A 27,251-nucleotide genomic window follows, 5' to 3' on the forward strand; every position below is an offset into this window, starting at 1 on the left:
TCATAAAACTTTTTTTTATGAAACACAAACTGCAAGTCCCACACAGGACAAAGTGTGAAACTGAGGTTTTATGGGAGAACATTGGAACATGCATGAACTTTCAGTGACACTAAAAGCATTATGCCCAACCGCAGTAAGATAGTTACTTTTAAACTACATTGTTATATACTGTGTACAGAGACAACAGTTATATTTTTGGAGGGGAGGAGAGCAGAGGGAAGTACAGCATTAATACTCTTGATTATACTGTAGAAATAAATTGTTTCTTATAATGATTATTCCAGCCTTTTTGTGTTTGTAGTTCGTTTTTCTTGGCACAATACTGAAGTCTTTCGGAGGCCAAATTGTACCACTTGGACAATCACAAATGATGTGCAGCAGCTGGAAACTTCCTACTTAGGATATCTATGCTGCAATTAAAGGCATTACTGAAGATTAGCTTTAATCTAACTAGCCTGGCTAAACATAGCAGTGAAGATGCAGCCGCATGGGTTTCAGGCTGTACAAGTCTGTGCAAGGACCCTGAATAGATACTCCCGTTGCTTGCCTGCACTGAAGTCCACACCAACATATCTTCACTGCTATTGTGTGTGTGTGTGTGTGTGTGTGTGTGTGAGAGAGAGAGAGAGAGAGAGAGAGAGAGTGTTAGCTAGATTAAAGCTAATGTAGGTATGCCTACCCAAGCTGCAATCACACTTTCAGTTGCAGTGTAGACATACTGTTTTACTCGAGAAAAAGAAATAATAAATCTCACACATGGAGGGGCAAGTTTTGGTCTAAGTTACAGCAGTGTAAATACACAGTAAATTCTACAAAAGTAAATTGTTTTTTCCAGATTTACAGCAGTGCATCTGAGAAACTGGCCTGCAATATTGACTCCATGATGATTTAGTCCCTGTGACATGATCAATATCTCCCTCCTAAGCAATGCAAGTTACGGATCCAATCGATAGGAAAAAGGAGAAATGGTAGACTTTTCATAAAGAATTCAGCCAGTGGCTTGGGGCCCAGTCCTGCTTCCACTGAAGTTAATAGCAACACGCCTGTTGACCTTAACAGCAGCAGAATCAGGACCTTATGGTGTTCTGCCCCTTTATAGCATGCTGCAAAGACATTTTAGGTTTTAGCACACACGCAATAATCATAGATCTTCTGTACTCACATATGTGTTTTATTTCAACAAATCAAAATATTTAGGGTACAGGCTGTTTTTAACTTTTTTTTTTATTGTAAATATCAGAAATGAAGTAATTTGTCAGCATATTTCACAGTATTTTGTGACCCAGTATAATTTTTTCCTTCCTAGTAACTGGCATTTTAATGTCAGTTTGAGCTTTCCCAGGGCATAAAGTGTCTTTTATGGTTAGTTTCAATGAAAGGGGGACTTGGTTGTCAATGAAAAATGGCTTGGTGAGTGGATCTCATGTATCATATGGCATGATGAGGATGGTTTGTCTAGCTTAAATTCATTCATACACCTGGTTGAGATAAGACAATCTGGGGCCCTAAACACAGCATAGCATGAGGCCTTCATGCTACCTTCCCTCCACTCTGATCCCACCCTCTGCTTGGAGTGGGGCAGGGGTTCCCTCAGAGAGGCAGCGGCATGGAGCCACTTTCTTATCCCCAGAGAGTCACAGCATAGCAGAGAGAGTTCAGTAGAAGGAATAACTAGTTTAAAATAAACCAAAAAGTTCTATTCTATTAATAAAAGAAAAGGAGGACTTGTGGCACCTTAGAGACTAACAAATTTATTTGAACATAAGCTTTCATGAGCTACAGCTCACTTCATCGGATGCACGAAAGCTTATGCTCAAATAAATTTGTTAGTGTCTAAGATGCTACAAGTCCTCCTTTTCTTTTTGCGGATACAGACTAACACGGCTGCTACTCTGAAACTTATTCTATTACTGTCTCACTTATTGTGGGGAGCATGGAGGAGGTTAATCTATGGAGATATTTGAATGAAGAGAGGGGAAGTGGCTTTGTGGGCCAGAATTGTGAAAGCATTGCATGCAAAAGGTGAAGCATAAGAGAGGGTATGGAGCCAGCTGGAGGAGAAACAGATGAATAGGACTTTAAATATTACCAATGGTTTGTTGTTATGGGTGGATCCAGGAAAGAGGGAAACAATCATAAACAAGGTTGGAGATGTAGGATAAAGTGGAGCTACCTAGGGTCTTGAAGCTGATAGCCAGGGGATTAAAGCAGGGAGCCAGTGTAGGAGTTCAGAGAAGAGAATGGTATGTTAGAGTGACAGGCAAGGAAGATAAATTGCTTGCTAGTTACATAACTAGCTATAAGTTGCAATAATATTATTGTCTTTTTGTATAACTCCTTGTTCAAACGATGTACTTTTCTGTCAACATTTCCCCTCCCTCCTCCAAGTATTTAGGGCACCTAATTTTGGAAAACACATGCATGTTTTTTTCTATCTAGATTTTTGAAGTCTATTCCTAATATTTTGGTTTGGGGTACTGATTTCTGGAATGATTGGTCAGCCTTCCTATCTAGGGAGAAATGGAACGCCTACTAACACATGTGTTCCACTAACAATTTTGCTGGAGCCCCTTAAAGGCAGCATGCCTTAATGGAACATTCAGTTTTCTGTGTGCAAGGCAACATTCTAGCCCAGAAGGGCTAACTAAGTCTCTGAGCCCTTTTATATGTCTGAATCAGACAAGTGTAACAACCTGTGGTCTGACTGACGGCAAATATTTATGTGCTGATTCCCCCTCACCCCCGCCCATTATATATGTATATATTATTGTAAAATACCAGCAGAGATCAAAATCTATATCTCGATCAAAGTACACTGTTGTGTACATCCCCTTCAGCCCACTGCTGGATGCTGGCAAACTGCCCAAAAGGAGTAAGCAGGAGCCAGTGGATCAAATTGCATTTGGTACACCTTAGGCAGTAATGGAGTGCAATGGAATCCTGGCCGGCATGGAAAAGACTGCACAAAGCTGGGATAATTAAGACTCAAACTGCTTCATCTAAGGCCAGTTTATTGTAGCAAAGCCAACCTATATGTTTAAAAAAACCTGATTTGTTTTCACACAATTGGCAAAGCTGACAAGGCACCTCTTGGGCTGCTGCTCTTAGATGCTGACAAGTGAGGAAATTAAATTCAGAGGGGGAAACGGTTAAAATATTGGCTACATGGATGTTATTTTTCTAAGGCAACTGAAACAACATTAATTATTTAAAGGATACATTTTTATTGCTAGAAATATTTTTATACATTTCATTTAGACCAGAATCTGCTTAAATAGATTGTTTTTAATGAATAATTCAATTCCATAGGATTAGCATCACAATGGACCCTATGGGTCCAACTCAGAGTAAAATAATATGTCTGTAAAATATTTCATATTGATAGCAACACACTTGAATTATTATATTTACCTGCCAGTTTATATGTGGAATAGTACTTCTAACTTTCCAACTTCCTAGAGTTAAGACTTGGTTTAAAACAAAATTTCCTTCTTTAACGGGTACCAGTCTAGTGGATGGGGAGAACCAATAAGCATGATATATCTTGACTTTAGTATGGCCTTTGAAACAGTCCTACATAACATCCTCACAAGGAAATTGGGGAACTAGATGAAATTACTATAAGCTTGGTGCACAACTAGTTGAAGAACCATTCTCAGGGGGTGATTATCAATGGTTCACTGTCAGACTGGGAGGATATGTCAAGTGGGGTCCAGCAGTGTCTGTCTTGTGGCTGGTATTATTCAATATATGCATTAACAATTTGGGTGATGGAATAAAGAAAACACTTGTAAAATTTGAGGATGACGCTAACTTGGGAAGGGCTGTAAGCTCTTTGGAGGACAGAATTAGAATTCAAAATAACTTGATAAATTGGAGAATTGGTCTGAAATCAGTAAGATGAGATTCAGTAAAGAAGAAATGCAGAGCACTGCACGTACGAAGGAAAAATCAAATGCATAGATACAAAATGGGGAATAACTGGGCTAGGCAGTGGTGCTGAAGAAAAGGATCTGGGGATTATAGCGGATCACAAATTGAATACGAGCTAACAATTTGATGCTGTTGCAAAAAAGGCATGTCCCATTCTGGGATGTATTAAGAAGGTTATCATATGTAAGACCTGGGAGATAATTGTTCCACTCTACTTAGCACTAGAGTATTGTGTTCAGTTTTAGCCTTGTTTGTGGCAAGGGAGATTTAAGTCAGTATTAAGAAAAACTTCCAGCTGTAAGGATAGTTAAGTTCTGGAACAGGTTACCCAGGGAGGTTGTGGAATCCCCTTCCCTGGGGGTTTTTAAAACCAGGATAGACAAACAGTTGTCAAGGATGGTCTAGGTATAATTACTCCCGCCTCAGTGTGGGGGAATGGACTAGGTGACCTCAAAGTCCCACTTGCCCTACATTTCTGTGATTTCTATGGGAGGTGGGAGACCTGTTTTCAAATCTCTGCTCTGCCTGATTTCGAGAGGGGACTTGAACCCAGGTCTCAGGCAGGTGCTCCAATCGCTGGGCTATTGGCTATAGTGGGGAAGAAGCATCTCTCTGTTGGTTTGTGAGAAAGGGCTGACTTGAGTTAGGTGCCTCACTCCTGGAGAGGGCTCTCAGCTATGACTCTTGGCGGAGGGACACACCTCCCTGTGGCCCATCAGTCTGGCACCTAAGGCCCAGATCAGTGAGATTAGGTGCCTAAGTACCTTTAAGGAGCTGATCTCTACGCCCCACCCTTCCTTTTCCTTTGTATTTCACTGCTGATTGGCTTAGAGGGCTCCTCGCTCAGCTTGCTCGGTTCTGAGAATTCCCTTCTTTGGCACCTCACTATCCCAGTTTAATGTATGAGGAGCCTGGGTGCCTAATTCAGGGCTGTGAATGCCACTAGTAGCGGGCACCTAGGAACTGGGAGTTGCAGTGCCATAGGTGAATCTAGCCTGGGGTACTACAGCAATACTACAGAATCAACAGCAATAGTGATATTCCAAGTGGACTTCAGGGAGTCTCTAGAACTTTGTTTACAGTAGATTTTTTCTTTTTCCCCCTTTAGATTTTATTCATTTACTTTGATACCGACACCCCTTCAACCACTAAACTCCTGCCACTTCCTCAATCAAAGAGTTCTTGCATATTGTCAGGTTTCAGAGTAGCAGCCGTGTTAGTCTGTATTCGCAAAAAGAAAAGGAGTACTTGTGGCACCTTAGAGACTAACAAATTTATTAGAGCATAAGCTTTCGTGAGCTACAGCTCACTTCATCGGATGCATTTGGTGGAAAAAACAGAGGGGAAATTGATATACACACACAGAGAACATGAAACAATGGGTTTATCATACACACTGTAAGGAGAGTGATCACTTAAGATAAGCCATCACCAGCAGCAGGGGGGGGAAAGGAGGAAAACCTTTCATGGTGACAAGCAAGGTAGGCTAATTCCAGCAGTTAACAAGAATATCAGAGGAACAGTGGGGGGGTGGGGTGGGAGGGAGAAATACCATGGGGAAATAGTTTTACTTTGTGTAATGACTCATCCATTCCCAGTCTCTATTCAAGCCTAAGTTAATTGTATCCAGTTTGCAAATTAATTCCAATTCAGCAGTCTCTCGTTGGAGTCTGTTTTTGAAGCTTTTTTGTTGAAGGATAGCCACTCTTAGGTCTGTGATCAAGTGACCAGAGAGATTGAAGTGTTCTCCAACTGGTTTTTGAATGTTATAATTCTTGACGTCTGATTTGTGTCCATTCATTCTTTTACGTAGAGACTGTCCAGTTTGGCCAATGTACATGGCAGAGGGGCATTGCTGGCATATGATGGCATATATCACATTGGTAGATGCGCAGGTGAATGAGCCTCTGATAGTGTGGCTGATGTGATTAGGCCCTATGATGGTATCCCCTGAATAGATATGTGGACAGAGTTGGACAGAGTTGGCAACGGGCTTTGTTGCAAGGATAGGTTCCTGGGTTAGTGGTTCTGTTGTGTGGTGTGTGGTTGCTGGTGAGTATTTGCTTCAGATTGACAGAGCCAGAAGAGTACCCAGAAGTCACCTACTACAGGACAGACAAACAAAGAACAAAGAAAACAACAGAACGCCACTAGCCATCACCTTCAGCTCCCAACTAAAACCTCTCCAACGCATCATCAAGGATCTACAACCTATCCTGAAGGACGACCCATCACTCTCAGAGATCTTGGGAGACAGACCATTCCTTGCTTACAGACAGCCCCCCAATCTGAAGCAAATACTCACCAGCAACCACACACCACACAACAGAACCACTAACCCAGGAACCTATCCTTGCAACAAAGCCCGTTGCCAGCTCTGTCCACATATCTATTCAGGGGATACCATCATAGGGCCTAATCACATCAGCCACACTATCACAGGCTCGTTCACCTGCGCATCTACCAATGTGATATATGCCATCATGTGCCAGCAATGCCCCTCTGCCATGTACATTGGCCAAACTGGACAGTCTCTACGTAAAAGAATGAATGGACACAAATCAGACGTCAAGAATTATAACATTCAAAAACCAGTTGGAGAACACTTCAATCTCTCTGGTCACTTGATCACAGACCTAAGAGTGGCTATACTTCAACAAAAAAGCTTCAAAAACAGACTCCAACGAGAGACTGCTGAATTGGAATTAATTTGCAAACTGGATACAATTAACTTAGGCTTGAATAGAGACTGGGAATGGATGAGTCATTACACAAAGTAAAACTATTTCCCCATGTTATTTCTCCCTCCCACCCCACCCCCAACTGTTCCTCTGATATTCTTGTTAACTGCTGGAATTAGCCTACCTTGCTTGTCACCATGAAAGGTTTTCCTCCTTTCCACCCCCCTGCTGCTGCTGATGGCTTATCTTAAGTGATCACTTTCCTTACAGTGTGTATGATAAACCCATTGTTTCATGTTCTCTGTGTGTGTATATCAATTTCCCCTGTTTTTTCCACCAAATGCATCCGATGAAGTGAGCTGTAGCTCACGAAAGCTTATGCTCTAATAAATTTGTTAGTCTCTAAAGTGCCACAAGTACTCCTTTTCTTCTTGCATATTGTATAATCCTGAAAGCACATACATTTATGTATTGTAGGTTTATCTGATACATTTGTTTTGAAAAACCAAGATGAGCTAAAAAGCTTGAAAGGAGTATCTTGAGGAATTTTTTTCCATCAAGATGTAATCAAAGGCAGGAAATCATAAAGTGGTTTTGCCTAAATATTTGTATTAGTTAAACTACAAGAGCCCTTAACTTCATTTTAGGTTATCTGTTCCTATGGTTCAAAAATATTTTAAGAGGTCAATAATGTTCACTTTGACTTTCAATCAATCTGTGTGGGATAAATCTCAGTCAATAAGGGTGAGTTTTCTGGATGTTATGCACAGCATGGGGAGGTGAGCTGTAGCTCACGAAAGCTTATGCTCTAATAAATTTGTTAGTCTCTAAGGTGCCACAAGTACTCCTTTTCTTTTTGAGAATACAGACTAACACGGCTGCTACTCTGAAGCATGGGGAGGGTGTCTGTCTATCTCTCTCTCTCTATTTGTGTGTGTGTGTGTATGCGCTAATAGAGGGAAACAACAATCCATCTCCCCTCATCTGCCCTCCACCCTGTAAGAATGAAAACCATAGGGAAAAAAAGTAGTACAGCCTGACACATGTGACCTAATGTAAAATATCTGATTATTCCTCCACATCATAAGTACTTTACAGCTACCAGCTGACATATTTACTCATGAGTAAAGAGTAACTGATTATGAAACTGAGGGCAGGAAAAGTGAGAGATCAAGAAGGGATAGATAATTTAATAGAATACAGGGCATATTTAATTTCACATGTAATAACAAGAGAATACTCCATTACATGCTAAAACGTGGGTTTTCTTTGTGAAGTTTATTTCCTTGCAGCTTATTGAGAATCTGATTGATCCGGAATCCATCTGCATTGTTGCCAGAGAATAAAAAGTTGCTTACAGACATGTATGCAAAGTGCATAATGAGGGAAGCAACTCAAACAGTTGTATAAAACTCATAAGGCTCAGTCTGGAACTGCTGAAAGGATTCCAACAGTTGGAGCTAAATCATCCTCTCTTGCCAGGGCAGGGACAAAAGCAAGAGCAAAGGGGAGTTGCCATTTCCCACAGCACCTCGTGCAAGCTACACACTCCCTACAAGTCTCTCCAGAAAAAGTTCCCTCCTCCTCTCTCTCTCTGGATATATTTGCTGCTTTTATCAGCTGAGACTCTCCTTTTTTTTATTGTACTTATCATTATTGTTGAAATTCTGCCTTTCCACTTTCCCTTGTTTTGCATTTAACTACTTCTTCAGACTTTTTTATTGAGTTATTACAAGTTAAAAAAATTAAAAACCTCAGTACCAGGTGCTCAAATGACTGCTGTAGCATATCTGGAACAGAATGTGGTCAAGGCAGCCATTTATCCCTAAACCTGAGGGAATGAATTTCACAACTATAATTGCTACACTATAATTCTTATTAATGTTGTGCTATAATTCCATTTAATTCCAAAGGGCTAGTAAATGCATTAGGACTTGTCAACATATTATTTTACACTGTTTATGATCTGTCAAATTATGCTCTTCAGTATTGTATCGTGTAAAGGAAAAGTCCTTAAAAAAAAACAAAAAAAACACAGCTTTAGGTTAGAGAAAATTATCTATGTTTTCTAGGTGGGGTTTGGAACAGAGAGGGGCTCTTTTATTAGAAAAGTAGTGAAATTGAGTTCGTAATCAATCCCTTGTTGAACCTTTAATGCCACTGTAGTTGATTGTTTATGAAAATATATTAATATCAGCTATCTTATAGCTATTTAAGAAAGGTACTGTGGCTATTTTTATGAAGTAGTAGCTACAGCCAGGACATTTTATGTGATTAAAAGTACTTTTCTTCCAGCATTGTAAATAAGGATGTAGATGAGTTATGAGGGACTGGGGACAACGAAATAAAAATGAATTGTGTTGCAATGATTTCACTTTATTCTTGTGAAATACCCTGGTTTCTTAGGTAGCGAATATGATGAGGAAGAAGTAGACTATGAAGAATCAGACAGTGACGAGTCCTGGACCACAGAAAGCGCCATCAGCTCAGAAGCTATCCTCAGTTCAATGTGTATGAATGGAGGGGATGAGAAGCCTTTTGCCTGTCCTGTTCCTGGATGTAAAAAAAGATATAAGGTGAGTTATAGCAGAGACTTGGTTTATTTCTGTTTCATTGCAGTAGGGGAGATAGTCTGGGAAAGCAGGTCACATCTTTCTGTTTTATCAGACCTTTCCCTTTTATTTTTGAGACTTCAACAGATTCTCATATAGCTGCACAGTTTTCTTTTCGGACTGATTTTCCTCTCAAACGTTTTCAAGTCACATACAGCATATGTTGCATCTGTATCTACTGATCAAGAGAAATTGTTAAAAGGAATGATTAAAGCAACTGGGTCACATATTATAATTAGCAAACCTTATTCCAAGAAATTATCTCCTGAAATGGGAAGATGATGCCCACATTCATCTGTTAAATGGAATCACGCACATTACATATAGAACTTGTCCATACCAATGCTAGAATGGGTTCTCTTTATATAACCATTACAGATTTTGTGCTATCCTGTACTGAAAGTATGCCAGTGAAACCTCTGCTAATACAGGTGATGTATTAGCAGAGGTATCACTGTATGCAAAAAGTACCATTTAATTTGAAAAAGCCAAAGGCCACCTCAGGGAAGACTGAGCAGTAACCTCATTGAAAACATTTGTATAGGGTAAATTCTGACCCTGATCCTGAAAACAGATCTGTATGTGCAGTATTTTGTACTGGTGCAAAATCCCTCTGACTTCTCATGGGCATGACAATCTGTATGGATTTGATTGCAGGATTGGGGGCTTCTGTTTGAATACTATATATTCTGGGAAAACTTGTCTTTCTTTTTTTGTTCATTTGTTTTATCTTATGAGGGACCTTTGCATAAAAGTCTGTTAACCAACTTCTGCTTATGTTCTCCTTGCGACATCACCATTATCTAGCATGCATATCTCTCTGATATTACAAACAAAGCAATATTATTTCACATGAATTAGAGCAGGAGCAAATGGATTCTTACAGAACAGATTCATTTATTATGCAAAGGTCCCTAAGCAATAAAAATGTGGGAATATGTGGCTGGATTTTCTCTCTAAATTAAATGTTTTTCAAAGTTCTTCATGAAGCATTAGAGAATATTTTAAAATCCAGCAGGCTCAAAGGACCCCAACCTACAGTGTATATACCAGCAAAACTGCCACCGATGATAAGGCTTTTTTAACAACTGCATAGTAAAGTCCTAAAATGGAATACAAAACTGAAATATGAGAGAGAGAAATGCAGGAAGACTAGTAACATTTGAAGGTATATACATTCTGACAATAGCAAATACAATGTGCAGTACTTGAAAATGTGTGCCTTTCATTGATTCTGCAGCTATTCTGAATCACTTCCAGCCCCTTTAACTCAGTAATGCTTGTCACAAAATGTATGTGCATATTCGTGGAGATCAGTCACAAGTGGATATACTGTGCAAAAGAGTGTGTACACTTTCTATAGCAACGTGTTAGTCCTGTATGTGGAGATTAGTTTGAATAGTGAATTACATAATAATTGTTCTACTCTTCAGGAAAATCTGAGCTTAACCTCTTGGGATGGTGGGGGGAAGATATTTCTGGGATATTTGGAAGTGTCAGTGAGCAGATGTGGTCACATTATGCAAGATTATCACATTTTCTTTATGGCAGAAGGTGTGTAAAGGGAAGGGGGTAGAATAAAACGTAAATGCTTAGCTCAGGAAGCAAACAAGCCATGGCAATTGTTAGGAGTTACTTTCCCAAGAGGGCATCTGTGCATTGCAGAAAACATTTATTTAGTGGAAAAAGCTAGAAGGAGAACCCTGTAATTTGCTATATCCTGTCTGTTCTCTGTTTGACTGCCAGTTCCTCTGTCTTTTTACTGCCAAATAAGCAAGCTGTTCCTGCCTGCTTCTGCTATCTCGCTGCCTTCATCTCAAATGCATGAGGACTGTCTACAGGATGTCTTATGCACCATTAATGGTAGAACAGTCAGACAGGGAACAAATTAATGACCCATAGGGAGACTGACAAACCGAGAAAGCAGCAAATAAAAAGTACCATAGTTTTGGGGAAATACTTATCCCTGTTAAGTCCAGATAGGTAAGGACATTTCCTTTAGCTCTCTCACTTCCAGATAGTTGCTTCCGTTTCCTCATTTCTCCTCTTTGTCTAATTTATTTTCTGTGTTTTATCTTTGTTTCCTCTTCTCTTTGTTTTGTATCAACCGTATGTCATGTTTTCTCTTGATCTTCCCTGTGTTTAACCCCCACTCAGAAGAAATATTTGATGAGTTTAGGTAGGAGTCCTGATATCAAAGAATCGTGCACTGGAACTTCCTGCTGGGTGCTGGATAATAACATTGATGGCTGTAAAACAGGACCATGGCTATAAACAGGAATATTGATGCACACATACAGTAATTATCAGATCTACCTGACATCTGAAAAGGTCTAAGTTACTTTTGGGTGGAGGAGGGGAGACGAATGAACACAGCTTCCTTTTTTCCAGCATTTAGATGATGTGTTTTTATAGGATGATGATGATTTATTATTATTTGTATTGTGAGATTGCCTGGAGGCCCCAGTCAGGGTCAGGGCTCCATTCTGCCTGGCATGGTACAACAGTAAAAGACTGGCTCTGCACCAAAGAGTAATTAATATAATTAAGCAGTGTAATTAAGATAGGATTCAGCAGTGAGCATAAAAATTTTCTGACAGAATGGGGGACGGAGGATGATGGAAACTGTAATAAGAATGTTTTTACATGGGCCAGATAAATATCAAAAGTCCCTATTGGCCATCTGCTTAGCTGTTATCTGGTGACAGTTTCCCATAGGCATCACAGTAGAAGTGAGTCTTAAACATTTAATAGCTGTTTTTCAAAGATATCAAATTGTCTACCAATAAATAACAATAATATTGTTACTCTAGCCTCTATTTACTATAATCTGCCTTAGGTTTTTCTTCTATTACAATGGTCAAATTTTTCTAAAATATGACTCTAAGCTTCCTTAAAGGTTCTAAGTCTATATTTAGAGGGATTTTCAAATGCACCTGAGTAACTCATTAGTGAGAGGTAGGTGAGATAATATCTTTTATTGGAGAAAATTCTGTCTGTAAAACAGAGAAATGTTTGAGTAGCTCGTTGACTTCTAGATGCTCTAGAGTGTTCCTATGTAATTGTAATTATGTATTTATATTATACATATTTGAAACTTTTAATTTGATCTTTAGCCGTGGTCTAAGTGGGTTCTCTTGAATCCAAGATATGTGTGATATGTTTGAGCTTTGTTTCTCCAAAGCTAAACAGCTAAACATTAGGCTTCTAAATCCACATTTAGGTGTATATTGAAGACAGCGGGATTTGTGTTTCTAAGGCACTTCTGAAAATCCCACCCTTGTGGGGCCAAAGTATGGATTTAAGAGCATAACATTAGACTCTTACTTGAGCATGTTGGCCAATATCAATAATGTGTTGTCTAGCAAAGCTGTGGACAAGCATATCTGAAATGTATCTGAAGTATCTTTAATACCAAGGAACCTATTTAGACAACTGCTAAAGATCAAATTAAAAGTTTCAAATATATATAATAGAAATAATACATGAATACATTTTAAAATACATTATATATACATTATATACATTATTTTTATATCTGCGTATAGAGTATCGATCACACATTCTCTGGTCTATGGTAAACATAATAAAAATAGGAGAGTATTTTAAGTGCCCATAAAACTTACAGATAAGGTTGTTCAAGTGCATTTCCTATCAACACAGTCACTAAAAATCCAGGAAGTCAGCAGTTAGGGCATCATATGCATCCAGACCAAACTCAATTCACGTATCTCACCATTCAAATATTATAACCGATACACTCAGAATTCTTATTAACACAACAAATTCCCTTTCACTTCCAACATCTAGCCACCCACAATGCACACATCCAGTTCCTCTGCACAAGGCACAGTTCAACTCCAAGCTCATAGTTTTTCATGTACAAATAACACATTATTGAGTTTGTCCAGTGTTCATATGTTTAAAGAGAGTATATCATCCCAGAAAGGGAATTGGATGTAGAGGTTACAGATCTGTGAGTGCATCTGCTTTACTGTAATGGCTGAATGGAAAGTTCGGGAGTTGAGGTTGGTCTAAATGTGAACATTGCCTTAACTGGTGATTTCTAAGGATTTTAGTGTCTGTATTGCTAGGAAATGCACTTGAGCAACTTCAGCTACATTTTTTTAAGGCAGCAGTTACCTGTTTTTTTAGAATGTGTAAAAGTTCAGGGTATGATTGGGCAGAGGAACGGGGAAGCAGCGGGCAGCCAAGATCAGTAGGCAAGAGAATATGTAGTGATGGCTATAAGCGTGGGGAAAACAAGACTTGCAGGGACTGCCGGTTGTGAATGGGGGCTTGGAAAGACTGAGGGCAGCAGTGGCTGGTGGGCTATGTAAGGTATTGAGTGGAGATGGTGTCGTGTGCAGCACAAGTTTGCAGATAGAGATGTAGTTAGAGGATTGTTGGGTAGGGGGAAACTGGAGAACATCAAATGTTTGGCAACCAAGAGTGCAGGGGAGGCTGTGGTAGCAGGAGAGGGGAGGATATTGGCTGTGTCGAATGGGTGGCATTGGAGTTCACAGAGGCAGCATAGGGTTGTGGAACTGAGAGCCTATGGAGAGGTGGGATTAGCAGGGAGTTTTGGGCAGGGCAGGACAGACCACTCTCTGTAATAGGCAGGATGTCTCTTATGCTGGGAGGATCTGTAATTAATTTGTTTCAGATCTTTCCCAGCTAAGAAATTCTTCCCCTGAGTGGGCAGAGTTTCCCTGTACTTCACCCACTGGGCTTTTCCTGCTCATGTTGTGGAGATCCCCCTATTGCAAAGAAACCCATCTCTCTAAGGAGCATTATTTCCTTGGGCCTTGTCTATAAAAGGGGATGAGAAGGGCTCAGTGAGTCTGATGAGCCTGGGCTCCCTGAGGCTGGGAAGCCCAGTGGTCTTTCTTGAAAATGCTGGCAATTGTCCAAATGGATGGGATGGGATGGGATGGTGACTCCCTTCCAGCACCCTCAGAGAATGCATAGATACCAGCCTCCTCAGAAGAGGATGGGGGAATGGCTGATGGGCCTCCTCTCTCCTTCCCCTGCCCCCCTCCCTAAAGCCTCCTAAGGGTGAGCCTTGGGGGAGCCAAGACAGAGACATAAGTGGGAGTTGATGTAAGGGCAAAGGGGCATGGGAGAGGCTGGGCAGGCGTGAGATAATAAGTAGTGAGTGGGGTAAGGGGTGGCATGGAGAAGGAACAAGTCCGGTGCAGTAGATGGAAGAGTGAGAGGAGGAAGCCGGCCTCTGGCTCATGGAGTTTGTGAGAGGAAGTGAGCTGGAGTGGATGAGGATTATGCAACAGATGCAAGTCGAGTACCTGGGAGAAATAGGCTTGTCTATGAGACAGTTTTCTTGCCCTCCTCCACTAAAGGTGGCACCTAAAAGCAGCTACTTTTGTCTCGTCAGGAGCAAGCACCTTGTGCATTAATAACCTCATTGTGTGTAAGGTAAACACCACAGACTGTGCAAAAATTAAAGTGAGTGTCCAAGCACTGAACAGAATAAAAGGAAACCCCAAAACAGCTACATTAATGTCCCTGTCTCATGTCCTTGCACATTTGTACTATTCCTGTACATGATCCCAAACTTTAATGCTTTAGCTAGTGGTGGCATCCTAGGACATACGGTCCTACCAGACCAGACACTGTAGCCACACAAACTCACCAATACCATTACTAGAACTCTTTGGTATCTCCTCGTGTTCTGGTTCTAGTTTCATTGTTCTTTCATCTAGTTTCATTTCATAGTCTTTCTATGCTGCAGCCTTCTTCCTCAACCACGTGAGTGTGTCTCATCATTAATCTAAGTATCTAGGGCAATAAAAGTGACAGATGGGTCTGGCAGTGTTGTTCTCTATACCTCAACAAATTTAACCTAAGACACACAACAAGGTGTTTACATTAAACCAGTGGAAAAACTTAGGAAGAGTTGACGTGAAGTTCTAACAAGAGTTTTCTTTCAGTGCTTTTATGGAGAGATGTAGATCAAGTTTCATGTTGTGTTGGTTTCTCATAGCCTGAACATTTTGCTATTTTTCAAACCTTCTCTAACCCAATTCATCTGAAAACACAAGCCAACATGGAATTTCCTAGCACTTTCTGCCTGGAAAAAGACTGTGTTGTCTTTTTCATCCATCGAGGTGTGTGCCTGTGATTTCTGCATATGAGGTGTTCCAGAATAACCCATTAAAGAATCCAATCACATAGTTTCAAGTAAACCCATAGTGAAACTTTTGCCATAAATGATCATGTTATTGCCATGCAAACTGAGCGTATTGATGTCTGTAGATTTTATTGCACAGATGCCACCATTAACTGTTCATTTTACTTCTAGTATAATTGTCAAATGACTATCTCTTGATTTGAAGTTATAAAAAAGGGAAAACTTCTTGCACATTACTCTGGGCAGACTTTTCTAAAGTTTCTGAAGATAAACTTAGATTGTGTTGGGTCATTCCTCCTTTCCCCCTCCTCCCACACACTTTGAGCACTGTAGTTGCGGATTAGCATTTCAGCCCCGAGACTGTTTTAAAGTCCATCACATTTTCAAGCACAAATAGTTCATAGGCTTCATTTTATACTGAGTTGGAGACGGTTGCTTTCACAAAACAAAAAAAATACATAGCCGAAGAGGCACAGTTCTGTGTGAAATGGATCAGGAGAAACTTTCCATGTAGCGTAAGGTGAGATGGGGCATTGTTACACAGTCTCCTCTACAGCCCACTTACCCCCGCCCCCTTTTTTTTGCGCCTTAATGCCCCTTTTTTTTTCCACTGATCACTGATTCTCTAGTAAATTTTGAAAGTTTTGTAATATTTCTACTGATATGAATTGCTTGAAATTGTGTTAGGGAAGATCAGCACAGGATTGGGGACAAAGATTTGTCATTCAGGAGTATAGAATACAACATATCCCAGTCCAGAATAGATACATCATTGATTGTTTGGAATCAGACTTTAGAAGGACACGTGCTGTGGGAGGTATTACCTTACCTGCATTTCTTGGTTTTCTGAGGTTGGTTTTTTTTGTTCTTCTGAGGTTTCAGTTTTTGGCTACCAACATTCATGTTCTGTAAGAGTAGAGAGGAACCATAACTCTTTTTAGTGAATTGTCCAGGGGCAGCTGCAGTGTGAAGGTCATAATCAGAGGATTTGATTTTCTGAACTTCCACACAGCATGAGCTCTGCGTAGGCATAGTTCAGATCCCCATCTTAACAAAACCCTTTTTGTCCCTTATAGCTATTAGAAGGCAATGTTCAGCATAGTAAAAATTCCTGAATCTAAGCCTGGCTGACTATGCCCTTGCGTTTCGGGTAGTAATTAGTGCATATTACTATAGAGTTCTCAACCTCTTAGTCTAGTAAACATAGTAAGTGGAGCCAATCAAACCTACAGGCTTCAGAAAGGAGTTGAGTTCCAGGGCTGCAGCCTTGTCATAGTAATTGCTCTTTGAATGTCCATAAACCTTTCCTCTGGAAGAACAAGAAAAACACCGTCCACTGGACAGTTCACAGCTGCTATAATGAAAGTCAATCTCAGACTCTCCTAGTTTATCCAAAGGCCCAAACCCTTGAAGAGGAAGCAGATAATATATTTGGGGCTTGTCCACGTGGCTCAGTAAAGTACATTAGAGGAGTGTAATTTCTAGAGTGCTCTGACTGCCCCATGAAGACTCTGCAGGTGTAATGTAAAAGGCACCTATTTCTACATTAACACGAACTAGCTATCTTTCAGTTATTGGCAGCAGGGCCCACATGGGGCATTTAGTGCGCTCTACAAGTCGCACACTTCTAATGAACTTTCCTATGCCATAAAAACAAGCCTTGAGAGAAAGAGTACGTCTCAGTGAGATGAGTCCTTAACTAGTCATCCAACCCACTGAAGGCAGAAATATAAAATGTCACAGCTTAGATCAGTGGTTCCCAAACTTGTTCCGCCACTTGTGCAGGGAAAGCCCCTGGCGGGCCGGGCTGGTTTGTTTACCTGCCGCGTCCACAGGTTCGGCCGATCGCAGCTCCCAGTGGCCGCGGTTTGCTGCTCCAGGCCAATGGGAGCTGCTGGAAGCGGCACGGGCGGGCGCCAGGGGCTTTCCCTGCACAAGCGGCAGAACAAGTTTGGGAACCACTGGCTTAGATAGACCACCACGGCCAGTCTCGGAATCTGCAAGAAGAATGTAAGATGTTACCACATAACGAAAGCAACAGAGGCTTTCAACCAGTCTTGGTACAAGGCTCTTGAGCTGCCGGCTTCTTGATCCTGCAAGTGAAACTAAAAGATATTTAAGGAGATTTTCTCAGGCAAAGTTGACATCATCTTCCCTTAAAGGCAAACTATGCAGGAACTGTGATGGTAGCAATTCTAAACATAGTAGTTCTTCTCTGAGACAGCTAGAGAACTGTGGTTTCAGTGGTAAATATCCTCAAACATGGTTATTTATTTTCAAATGTGTTTGTGGGGGTATAGAAATGGGTAGGTTTGTGAAATCATGTGAAAGTCCAACCTAAAGATAACTGTTTCCTGTGTACTTAATTCTCTAGGTACTGTACATGTAAGGCAGTGGTTTTGTTTACAACTGTGGGCAGCATATGCAGCTTTCTATGTGTTATGTGGGCCAAATCTACACAAAAAAGACACACACACACTCTCTCTCTCTCTCTCTTTGGTCCTGAGAATATCACATGGGCTGCAATTGTGCTGATTGGGCCATGGGTTGAGAACCACTGATGTAAGGCTATCAAGCTTTGTGACTGCCTCATGAAAAAAAATTAATAATCTTAAATAGGGCAAATGGTGATAGCTGCTTTGATCACTTTGAAGGAGTATAGCTGAATACTACTGTGCTTGCTCTTTGTATCTCTGCTCTTTTTTGCTTGAATAAGTTCCTTAAAACTTGTCTATAGATAGGTAGAGCGTGGATGGCTAGTGCAACGTAGACTTACCCCCAGCTCATTGCGCGCTAACTGTCCATCTGGAATCTACTGCCACACACTAAAAGTTTCCCTGTGTTTTGACCCACCCTGCTTTGAAATGGGAGATGAAAGCGCACCACAGAATTTTTCATGCATGGCAGCAGGGCCCACACAGGCAGGTGGTAGGCTACAAGCTAGCGTGAGGTAGATTTGCACCACAGCTTGCCATGAACTGTTGGTAAGACAAATCCTAAGTTAATTTCCTGGTGTTTTTCCAGTAGCATTGAATGAACCCCTGTTCAAAGTGTCAGGAAGTAAAGAACATCTATTTTCCTTCTCGTGAGGGTCCCTATATGTATTCCAAATGCAGGTGCGCCATGCGCTGGAAGTTTTCAGAAGCAGTCTGTTGATCTGTATGCATGTTGTATGTTGCCTCGTGCTCCAGGCAATGTTGTAAGAGGCCATGCGGGGCGACACCTCCTCAGTTCCCTCATAGTGCTGTGTGGTTGGAGTCAGAATCTTCTCTTCCACTTGCTCGTAATCTCTACGAGAATGACTATCCGTTGTATTTAGTTAGCTAGTTTGTTTTTTCTTCTTAGTTGTGTACATAGACTATAGTTAGTGTAGTTACTTGCCCCGCTCGGGGGCCGCCCGACTTTGTCAGGGGACTATGCCCTGCATTCTAGTATTTAAGAACTGTGTCTCATTCCCTCAATTCTTTCTCCATAAGAGATGAACACTGCCGTTGCTTATACTACCTACGAGAAGCGCATCTTGCCGCACATTGCGACATCTGTAAGTCCTTTCCCCTGCAGACCCATGAGCACTTCTCCCCCAAAGCTGTGCGCATGTGCACACACACACAGATCCTGAACTCCATTTACACAAAAATTTTCACAGAAGCACAATTTGCACAGAAGAAATTTTTTGTGCAGATGGACTGTCAAAAATTAGAGGGAACATTTCCCATGACGCTCATCTCCTGCGACTCAGGAAGTTCCTCATGGAGGAAGCTCTCCAGCCTCTTGTGGAGTCCAATCCTGGACTGGCAGAACCAGCAGTGCACTGATGGTGAGCATCCTTCACTGGTGGTGAGTTTCCTACCCACAGCCCTGCCCAGATCCGACAGCACATGACAAGGCCAAGCAGGAGAGTTGCAAGTGCTCTCATGCCCATCGTAGCAAGTTCCTGTTATGAACTGTGCCAGGTCGGGCAAGATGTTGTGTATGGACTGCTCCTGCCACCTCCTAAGCTTCCCCATGCACTAGCCGTACCACAAGACAGCCCTCCATGCTGTGCATCTCCATCGCAACGTGAGTCCCCACGCTCTCCACCACATACACACCCCTGCTTCAGCGGGACATGCCATGGACACCCAGACGAGCCGAACACTTGCTCCCCATGGTACACTTTTACCTGCCATATCCCCCTCTTGCCGCTGCTTTCGGCTTCGCAGCCCCCCCACACCAACAGATGCACTGCTCTTCCTGGGCTGGAGACCACACCCCATGATTGCAGGACTGCCTTCATTGACAGCTGCCACCATCCGAGATCTCTTCGGACTTGAAAGGCTATTCAGCGAAGGAATCGTCATTCTCCCCAGTCCCCAGGCATAGCTTGGACTCCTGTGCATGGCCAGCACACCAGGCAGGGTATGATCCAACTCCGCTGCATTGGTATGTGTACGCTTGGGGCCTGCAGTGTCCCCAGGACTAGACCCCATGGGCACACTGGCCAACATGGGATGCTTACCACTACCCATATTAGTCTTCTCATGCCTTGCACCCTTCCATCTGGACCCCTTCACCAGAACCATCCAGCTCGGACCTGGAGACGGAGACCGCAAGGGAGCCAGTCCCGATAACAGCCGGACGAAGTCTGGACGAAGCACTTATTCCCCTGATCCTCTCACCTCCTGATGAGGGTCGGCTCTAGGCACCAGCTAAGCAAGCTGGTGCCTGGGGCAGTGCTGCTGAAGGGGTGGCACTCCTGCTGTTCTTGGGGCGGCGCTTCAGCAGCAGCCCCGGCGGCAATTCGGCTGCGACTCTTCTGGCTTGGGTCTTGCCATCGGCAGCAGCTCCTTCTGATCTTCCTGTTCTCTCGGCGGCGGCCTATTCGGCAGGGTTTTTTTTGTTTTTTTGTTTTGTTTTTTGCTGCTTGGGGAAGCAAAAAAAGTAGAGCCAGCCCTGCTCCTGATGACCACCAATACCAGGAGCTGCTGCAGAGGGTGACACTGAATTTGGGCATCCCATTGGAAGAAGTCCAGGATAACAGCATCAGCTTCTAGACATCCTCCAGCCTAGGGGGCCATCCTGCATTGCATTTCCCATAAACAAAGCCATCCTTCAAACTGCACGGGCGGTCTGGCACACACCAGTGTCCTGTGCCCCCACAGCCATCCAAAGGGGCTGATTTTCTTCCCCTGACTCCTCCCCACTTCGCTGGTGGCACACACAGCAGTGGAACAGGCTAGACAGCATTCACACACCTCCACTCCTCCAGATAGGGCGGCAAAGCACCTAGAGCTCCTAGGATGCATGGTTTACTCCTCTGCAGCCCTCCAATTCTGCATATCAAACTACCAGGCTCTGCTAGCAAACTATGATTTTAAAACTATGCCAAGCTAGTAGAGTTCTCGGAGCATCTCCTGCAGGACAAGCAACAGAGTTTCCAAGCCCTGGTGGAAGAAGGTCACTTGACAGCCAAGGTTAGCCTCCAAGCAGTGATGGATGTGGCAGACACATCCTCTCACTCCCTGGCCACAGGCACAGTCATGCAAAATGAGGCATGACTGCAATTCTCTGGCTTACCGAGGAGATCCAGACCACCATCTAGTACCTCACCTTTGACAAGGACAAGTTGTTCTCAGCAAAGACAGATGAGTCTCTACACTCCTTGGAGTCAAAAATGACTCTCGCGTCTTCAGGAATTTACAGAAGCAACAGAAGTCACCCTTCTGACCATGCCCCTATGCACCGTACACCCTGTATCAGGACCCCACCCGACGGCACCCCAGATCACAGCATCCACAACCGTCAGCCTCTATCACCTACTCTGCCATACCATGACATCAATCAAAGGCCCAGTTTTGGCAAGCCCCCATCATCACTGCCTCCAGCCCCCCTTACTGCTTTTGGGGCCCATCTTGCTCTATTTGCCCACCACTGGGGCAAGATCACCACAGATCATTGGTATTGGAGATGGTGAGACATGGCTATTCTATCGAGTTCCTTACCTTCCCTCTTCTTCCCCCTCCCCCCCACCCCGCCCCCTGGAAGTCTCTCGCATCGCAACCTCTTGCATTGTGAGGCAGATACTCTCCTAACAAAAGGTGCAATTGAACCCATGCCTTCCTTCTTCATCGATAAGAGTTTCTACTCCCTGTACTTTTCTCATCCCAAAGAAGGGAGGAGGTCTCCATCCTATCCTCGATCTCTGCTTTCTTAACAACTTCATCAGAAAGCCCAAGTTCCATATAGTGACGCTTGCATCCATCATCACCTCCTTTCCCCAGGGGTATGGTTCGCAGCCCTTGACATGAATGACACGTGCTTCCATATCGATATCCATCCAGTCCACCACAAGTTCCTTTGCTTCCGTGTGGGTGACAACCACTACCACTTCAGAGTTCTCCCCTTTGGTATTGCCATGGCCCCATGAGTCTTCACAGCGGTGGTCACAGCCCAACTACAATGCCTGGGGTATTCTGTGTGTGTTTCCTTACTTGGACAACTGGCTCTTGGTGGCAACAACCCTTGCCAAAATGACATCACCCATCCTCACCTCTCTAGATGTCTGTGTCAATGAGGAGAAGTCCATGCTGGTCCCAACACAGACAATCCATTTAATCAGGGTACGCTTAGATTCAATGACAGCTCGAACCTTCCTCCTGGTGGACCATTTCACCACCCTGACAGCCCATGTAATGATCATACCTCACACATCACAGTGCGCCACTCTCTTTGCCGCTTCAGCCACACGGCCTGCACCCCATGTGATGCCACATACCTACATTCACTGTCTACAACTCTGGCCCCTTTCAGTCTGTAGGCCCCACATCAACCATCTGGACACTGTCCCACAGTCAGTCCGCACTTCTCTCACCTGGTGGACCAATGCTGCAAGGCACCCCATTCACCACCTCTGGCCCCATGACCACCCTTACCAAAGATGCCTCCCTGGCTGGTTGGGGAGTCCACCTTGATGGCTGTGCCACACAAAGGGCTTGAACGCATCGCGAGGCACACATGCACATCAATATCCTCGAGCTGCAGGCAGTCCGCTTAACCTGACACACATTCCTGCCTCTTATCCACAGCCAACACATTCAGATCCTCTCTGACAGCGCCACCACAGGGGCATACATAAACAGACAGGGAGGCACCAGATCCTGGTCACTTTGCATGGAAGCCATGCGCCTCTTGAACTGGTGTCTCCACCACCTCATAACATTTCAGTTGGCACTACCTCCCGGGGGTTCAGAACTCCCAGGCAGACACGCTCAACCAGACCTGATGAGTGGAAGCTCCACGCCCCCACTCTGCTCCAACTGCCATGCTTGGGGCACCCCGCACTAGGACCTTTTTGCCAGTAGCAGAGATTCCCCAGAGTCATGCTCTTCTCATTCCATAGCAAGGTGGTCTTCACTACACCTTCTTCCCCCATCCCCCAATTCTGCACAAGATCTGCTGTGACTGGGCCGCAATCCTCCTGGTAGCCTCGTTCTGGCTCCAATAGTTCTGGTTTCCAGTTCTGGTTACTCAGACTCTCCTCCCGCCCCCAATCTGTCTCCCCGATCTGCCAGACCTCCTGGCAGAGTCCATCATCCCAGCCCAGACCCGCTTCGAATGATGGCCTGGTTTTTGAATGGGGATCGCACGTAGACAATGCCTGCTCCCCCCATACTTATGCACAGCATATGAGCTTCCACTCTAGTGTGCTACACAGCAAAATGGAAGCGTTTCACCTCCTATGCACACCACCATTTCCCTCAAGTACATCTCTCTCCCCATCGCTCGCGTTGGTGGATGGCCACTTGGTGTTTACTTACCCTACCACCATCCAATTTCTGAAAGAGCTGACAAACAGCTTTCCTCTTGTTCTCAAACTTGCCCCTCCTTGGACCTTCAATCTTGTGCTCTCTGCCCTCATCAGACCTCCCTTTGAGCCCCTGGTCACATGCTCTCTCTCACACTTATCCATGAAGGTTTTCTTCCTTGTAGCCATCACCTCCACTCGGTGGGTCAGCAAACTGGTGGCCATGATGGCTGACAGTTCTCCCCCCACCCCCAATATACGGTCTTCCATAAGGACATAGTCTTGTTAAGTCTTCACCTTAAATTTCTCTCAAAAGTGGTCTCGGAGTTCTACCTCAACCAATCCATCCATCTCTTGGACTTACACCCTAAATTGCATGCCCCTCCCACAGACAAGACCCTGCACTCCTTGGGCGTCTGCTGCGCATTCACATTCTACCTAGACAGGGCCCACACCTCTCCATGTCTTTTCATTGCCTCTACGGAGAGGTCCAGGGGCCAAGCCCTCTCCTCATAGTGCATATCCAAGTAGATCTCTGCTTGCATCATGGAGTCCAATACCACCTGCCCAGTCCAATGCCACACCAACTGGCAGAATTACAACCCACTCCACAAGAGCCCAAGTGACCACCTCCAGCTTCCTGGCAGATGTCCCATGGTACGACATCTGCCAAGTGGCGATCTGGCACTCTGTGCACATCTTCTCCACCCACTACAGCAGTGGTTCTCAAACTTTTGTACTGGTGACCCCTTTCATACAGCATGCCTCTGAGTGCAACCTCCTTTATAAATTAAAAACACTTCTTTTTATTTACCACTATTATAAATGCTGGAGGCGAAGTGGGGTTTGGGAATGGAAGCTGACAGCTTGTGACCCCCCACAGAATAATCTTTCAACCCCCCAAGGGGTCATGACCCCCAGTTTGAGAACCTCTTCACTATGGCATTGACAAAGGGGCAGCCAAAGACGTGACCGTGGACCATGCCATCCTGCCAATGGCTATACCTCCCAGGGCTGCGGACAGACTGCCCAATTCTGCAGTAAGAGGATGACTAAGGCCTGTTATAACCTCATCTGGAGTACAGGGCAACATATGACATGTGTGCAGGTCAGTGGACACGGCCGCTGAAAACTTCCGGTGCATGGCATGCATTTGCACTCATGTTTGGAATAAAATAGGGACCACACATCCCAAAGAACCTCCGGTTACAGGTAAGTAACCTCCTCTTTCTTGCATACCACATATTAATTTTAAAAAGGTTAACCATTTAGTGAGATTACTAAGGTAAGTTTGACCCATTAAAATTGTATGCCCTAGTTTGCAGACTATGCCTTCTTAGGGCCTGAGCTCTTAGTCATGGCTTGAATGTATTAGAAGGGAGGGCATATTTGTACTGTAGCAAACACAGAGACAGTTACTAATAATTATGCAATTTTGTCACAACAAGGTTAATAGTCAACTCTGGTTTTTATATCGGGAAGCCAAGCCATTATGTTAGACCATGTATGACAACCAATATTTCACTCTTTCACCCACAGAATGTGAACGGTATAAAGTACCATGCCAAGAATGGCCACAGAACACAGATTCGTGTACGCAAACCATTCAAATGCCGTTGTGGAAAAAGTTACAAGACAGCTCAGGGCTTGCGGCACCACACAATCAATTTCCATCCCCCAGTGTCTGCTGAGATTATCAGGAAGATGCAGCAATAACATGCTGGTCACAAATGTGCCAAGAAATCCTCACCAGCAGTTGCTGATTTTGAAAACAGCCACCTTTTTCAGGGGAAGCATTCAGCAACCCTTTAAAAAAAAATGAAATGCATGCTTTAAATTTTTCTGTAATTTTGGAATGATGTATCTTTGTAGAGTTAATGATTTTGTACATTTGCACTTGTAATCATCATACCCATTTTCATTACTTTGATATAAGGTGCTAAAAAAGCTATAGGTTCTTCAGAACACTTTCCCCAAAACAAAAATTAGGGGGTGTTGCATATTTAGTTGTACTGCAGTGTTAAATAGGGGTGTGGAGAGGAAAGCTTGGCACTGACATCATTTCAAGATTGTAATGTGGTTGAAAATTTTCAACGCATCCGTTTGTGTGTGTGTGTAAAACCAAAACAATACCACCATTGTCAAACTGGTTAACATGCCTTACATACTGGAGTTATCAATGGTGTAGCAAGTCTTTAGGTATTGGAAATATAAATAAGAAAGAATGTTTAACATAATATGCTAAAAATATTTTCATACTTAAATAACATACATAAAAAGGTGTGCTTGCTGTATTTTATATTATCTTGCAAATTCTTTTTTCCCTTTTGAAATGCTGAAAATCTTGCCATTTGAACTAGTAAACAATCACCTTTAGTGTTAGGATTATTATTGTTTTTATACAAGATGATGTATTAAGTTCATGCCCATCAAACTTTTGAGGACCAAGATCCCAGGCCAACTAAATATTTTCTCCTGAAATCTACTGTTAGAAAGACGCTTCGAAATACTTAAGTGCAAATTTGTGTGTGAGAGAGAAACAATTATATCTTCATCTCAGATGAAGTTTTAAAGCACTTTGTAGTTCTCTGTTGCCAACAGATTTAATGTTTTATGCGTTGCCAATTTTTGCAACTACAGTACTAACTTATGCCTGTGATTGCAAATAAAAATTAAAAATTCTAAGCTTTGTTTAAGGAGGTATGTTATTTGTGTTACAGAAATTTCTAGTGACCCTCCTTCACGTTCATTATATTTTGAAATTTTCTTTGTATATTTTTTGCCTCTTATTGTAAATCACTCCATTCCAGTTGGAAATATCTGTTTAGCTTTACAAATCACTTTGCTGAAATATGACATGAGCCTTACTGAAGATGAAGTGCTTCTTGCAGCCAGTGTCAAAGATTGACTTGAAACAAGAGCCATTGTAAAAAGACTTGTCTGGACCATACCTGAACATATATTGCTTACAATACCATAATGCCTTGAGCATTCTTCTCTCACAAGTGCTATTCTTTGAAGCTTAGATTAAAAAAAACCTATAAAAATTCAGACCTATTTCCCATGAAAACAAATTAAGCGTTTTGAAATGTAGTAACTTTCCTCTCTCCCTGTATTTTGCATGAAAGTTCAGACAAATGAGAAACAGACCTCCATTTTTCTAAAACATTAAAAATGAACTTTGAAAAGATGACAATTTTCTGTTAACCTACTACTGAATCCCTCATAATGAGGTTTTAAAGAAGCATTTGCAAAATCCCCATTTAAACAAATCATTGCCTCAAAGCCTGAAGAGGAGATAGTGTTGTCCGTTCAGTTTAAATGATCCAGACATGAGAATCAACTTGTTGCTGTATTAAAGATCTCATTTGGCTACTTCCTAACTTCTGAACTGTTTTGGCAGCAGATCGGGACAGCAAGTATCATTGGCTCTGCTCTAGTGCAAGAAACTATAGGCTGGTTAAGTTAGTTTAACAGCTAAACAGTCATAAAAAGTCACTGCATGTAAATTCCTTTCAACTATGAAAATGAAATTCCAGTTTCTATTTACCTATTCATTGTGACAGTATTATTAAACAGGTAAAGATGGGACTATTTTGTTATACTGTGTATAGTGAATGTATTGTACTGTGTCTGTGAAAAGTGTGCTTTAAATTATATTTTCATATGTTTTGTTGGGGACAAAGTACATTAAGTTTGAAAGTGACAGAGGTTTGTTTTAGAACTGAAGGCAACTTAATGAATCGAAATTCCTGTCAAGAAAGCTGCTTATAAATGTAAATCAAATCACATTTAAAATAAACTGCCTCTGACCCAAAACAAATATGAATGCTTCATTATCTTTGAGTGATCAGTTTGATATGCAGACTGATAGTATTTTTATCCATTATTCATTTCCTTTTTTGGCAGTTTCTCAGTGTAATAATTAAAACCAAATACACCAAAACATTCAGGCAACCTGTTTAGTTGTCAAATTCTGTGGAATGCTACAAACTCTCCTTAATAAAAGCTAAATCAAGATTTCAAGATGTGCCAGTTTTTAGTTATAGCCAACAGCTTTTTCCTGTTTCCCCACACAAAACACTCTCCAA

The 27,251-nt window shown here is 42.6% G+C and overlaps 1 protein-coding gene across 1 annotated transcript in view; it reads left to right on the plus strand.

Moving 5' to 3' along the window:
* Positions 1 to 26,983, plus strand: part of JAZF1 (JAZF zinc finger 1) — a 283,113-nt gene extending 256,130 nt beyond the window's left edge. The window contains exons 4-5 of the mRNA XM_038389921.1: positions 9,021 to 9,190; positions 24,700 to 26,983. Coding sequence (XP_038245849.1) covers positions 9,021 to 9,190; positions 24,700 to 24,876 — 347 coding nt within the window. The 3' untranslated portion in view covers positions 24,877 to 26,983. The remainder of the gene's footprint in view (positions 1 to 9,020; positions 9,191 to 24,699) is intronic.
* Positions 26,984 to 27,251: the final 268 nt, after the last annotated feature.

This window comes from Dermochelys coriacea, chromosome 2 (genome assembly GCF_009764565.3).
Source record: "Dermochelys coriacea isolate rDerCor1 chromosome 2, rDerCor1.pri.v4, whole genome shotgun sequence".
Lineage (NCBI taxonomy): Eukaryota > Metazoa > Chordata > Testudines > Dermochelyidae > Dermochelys > Dermochelys coriacea.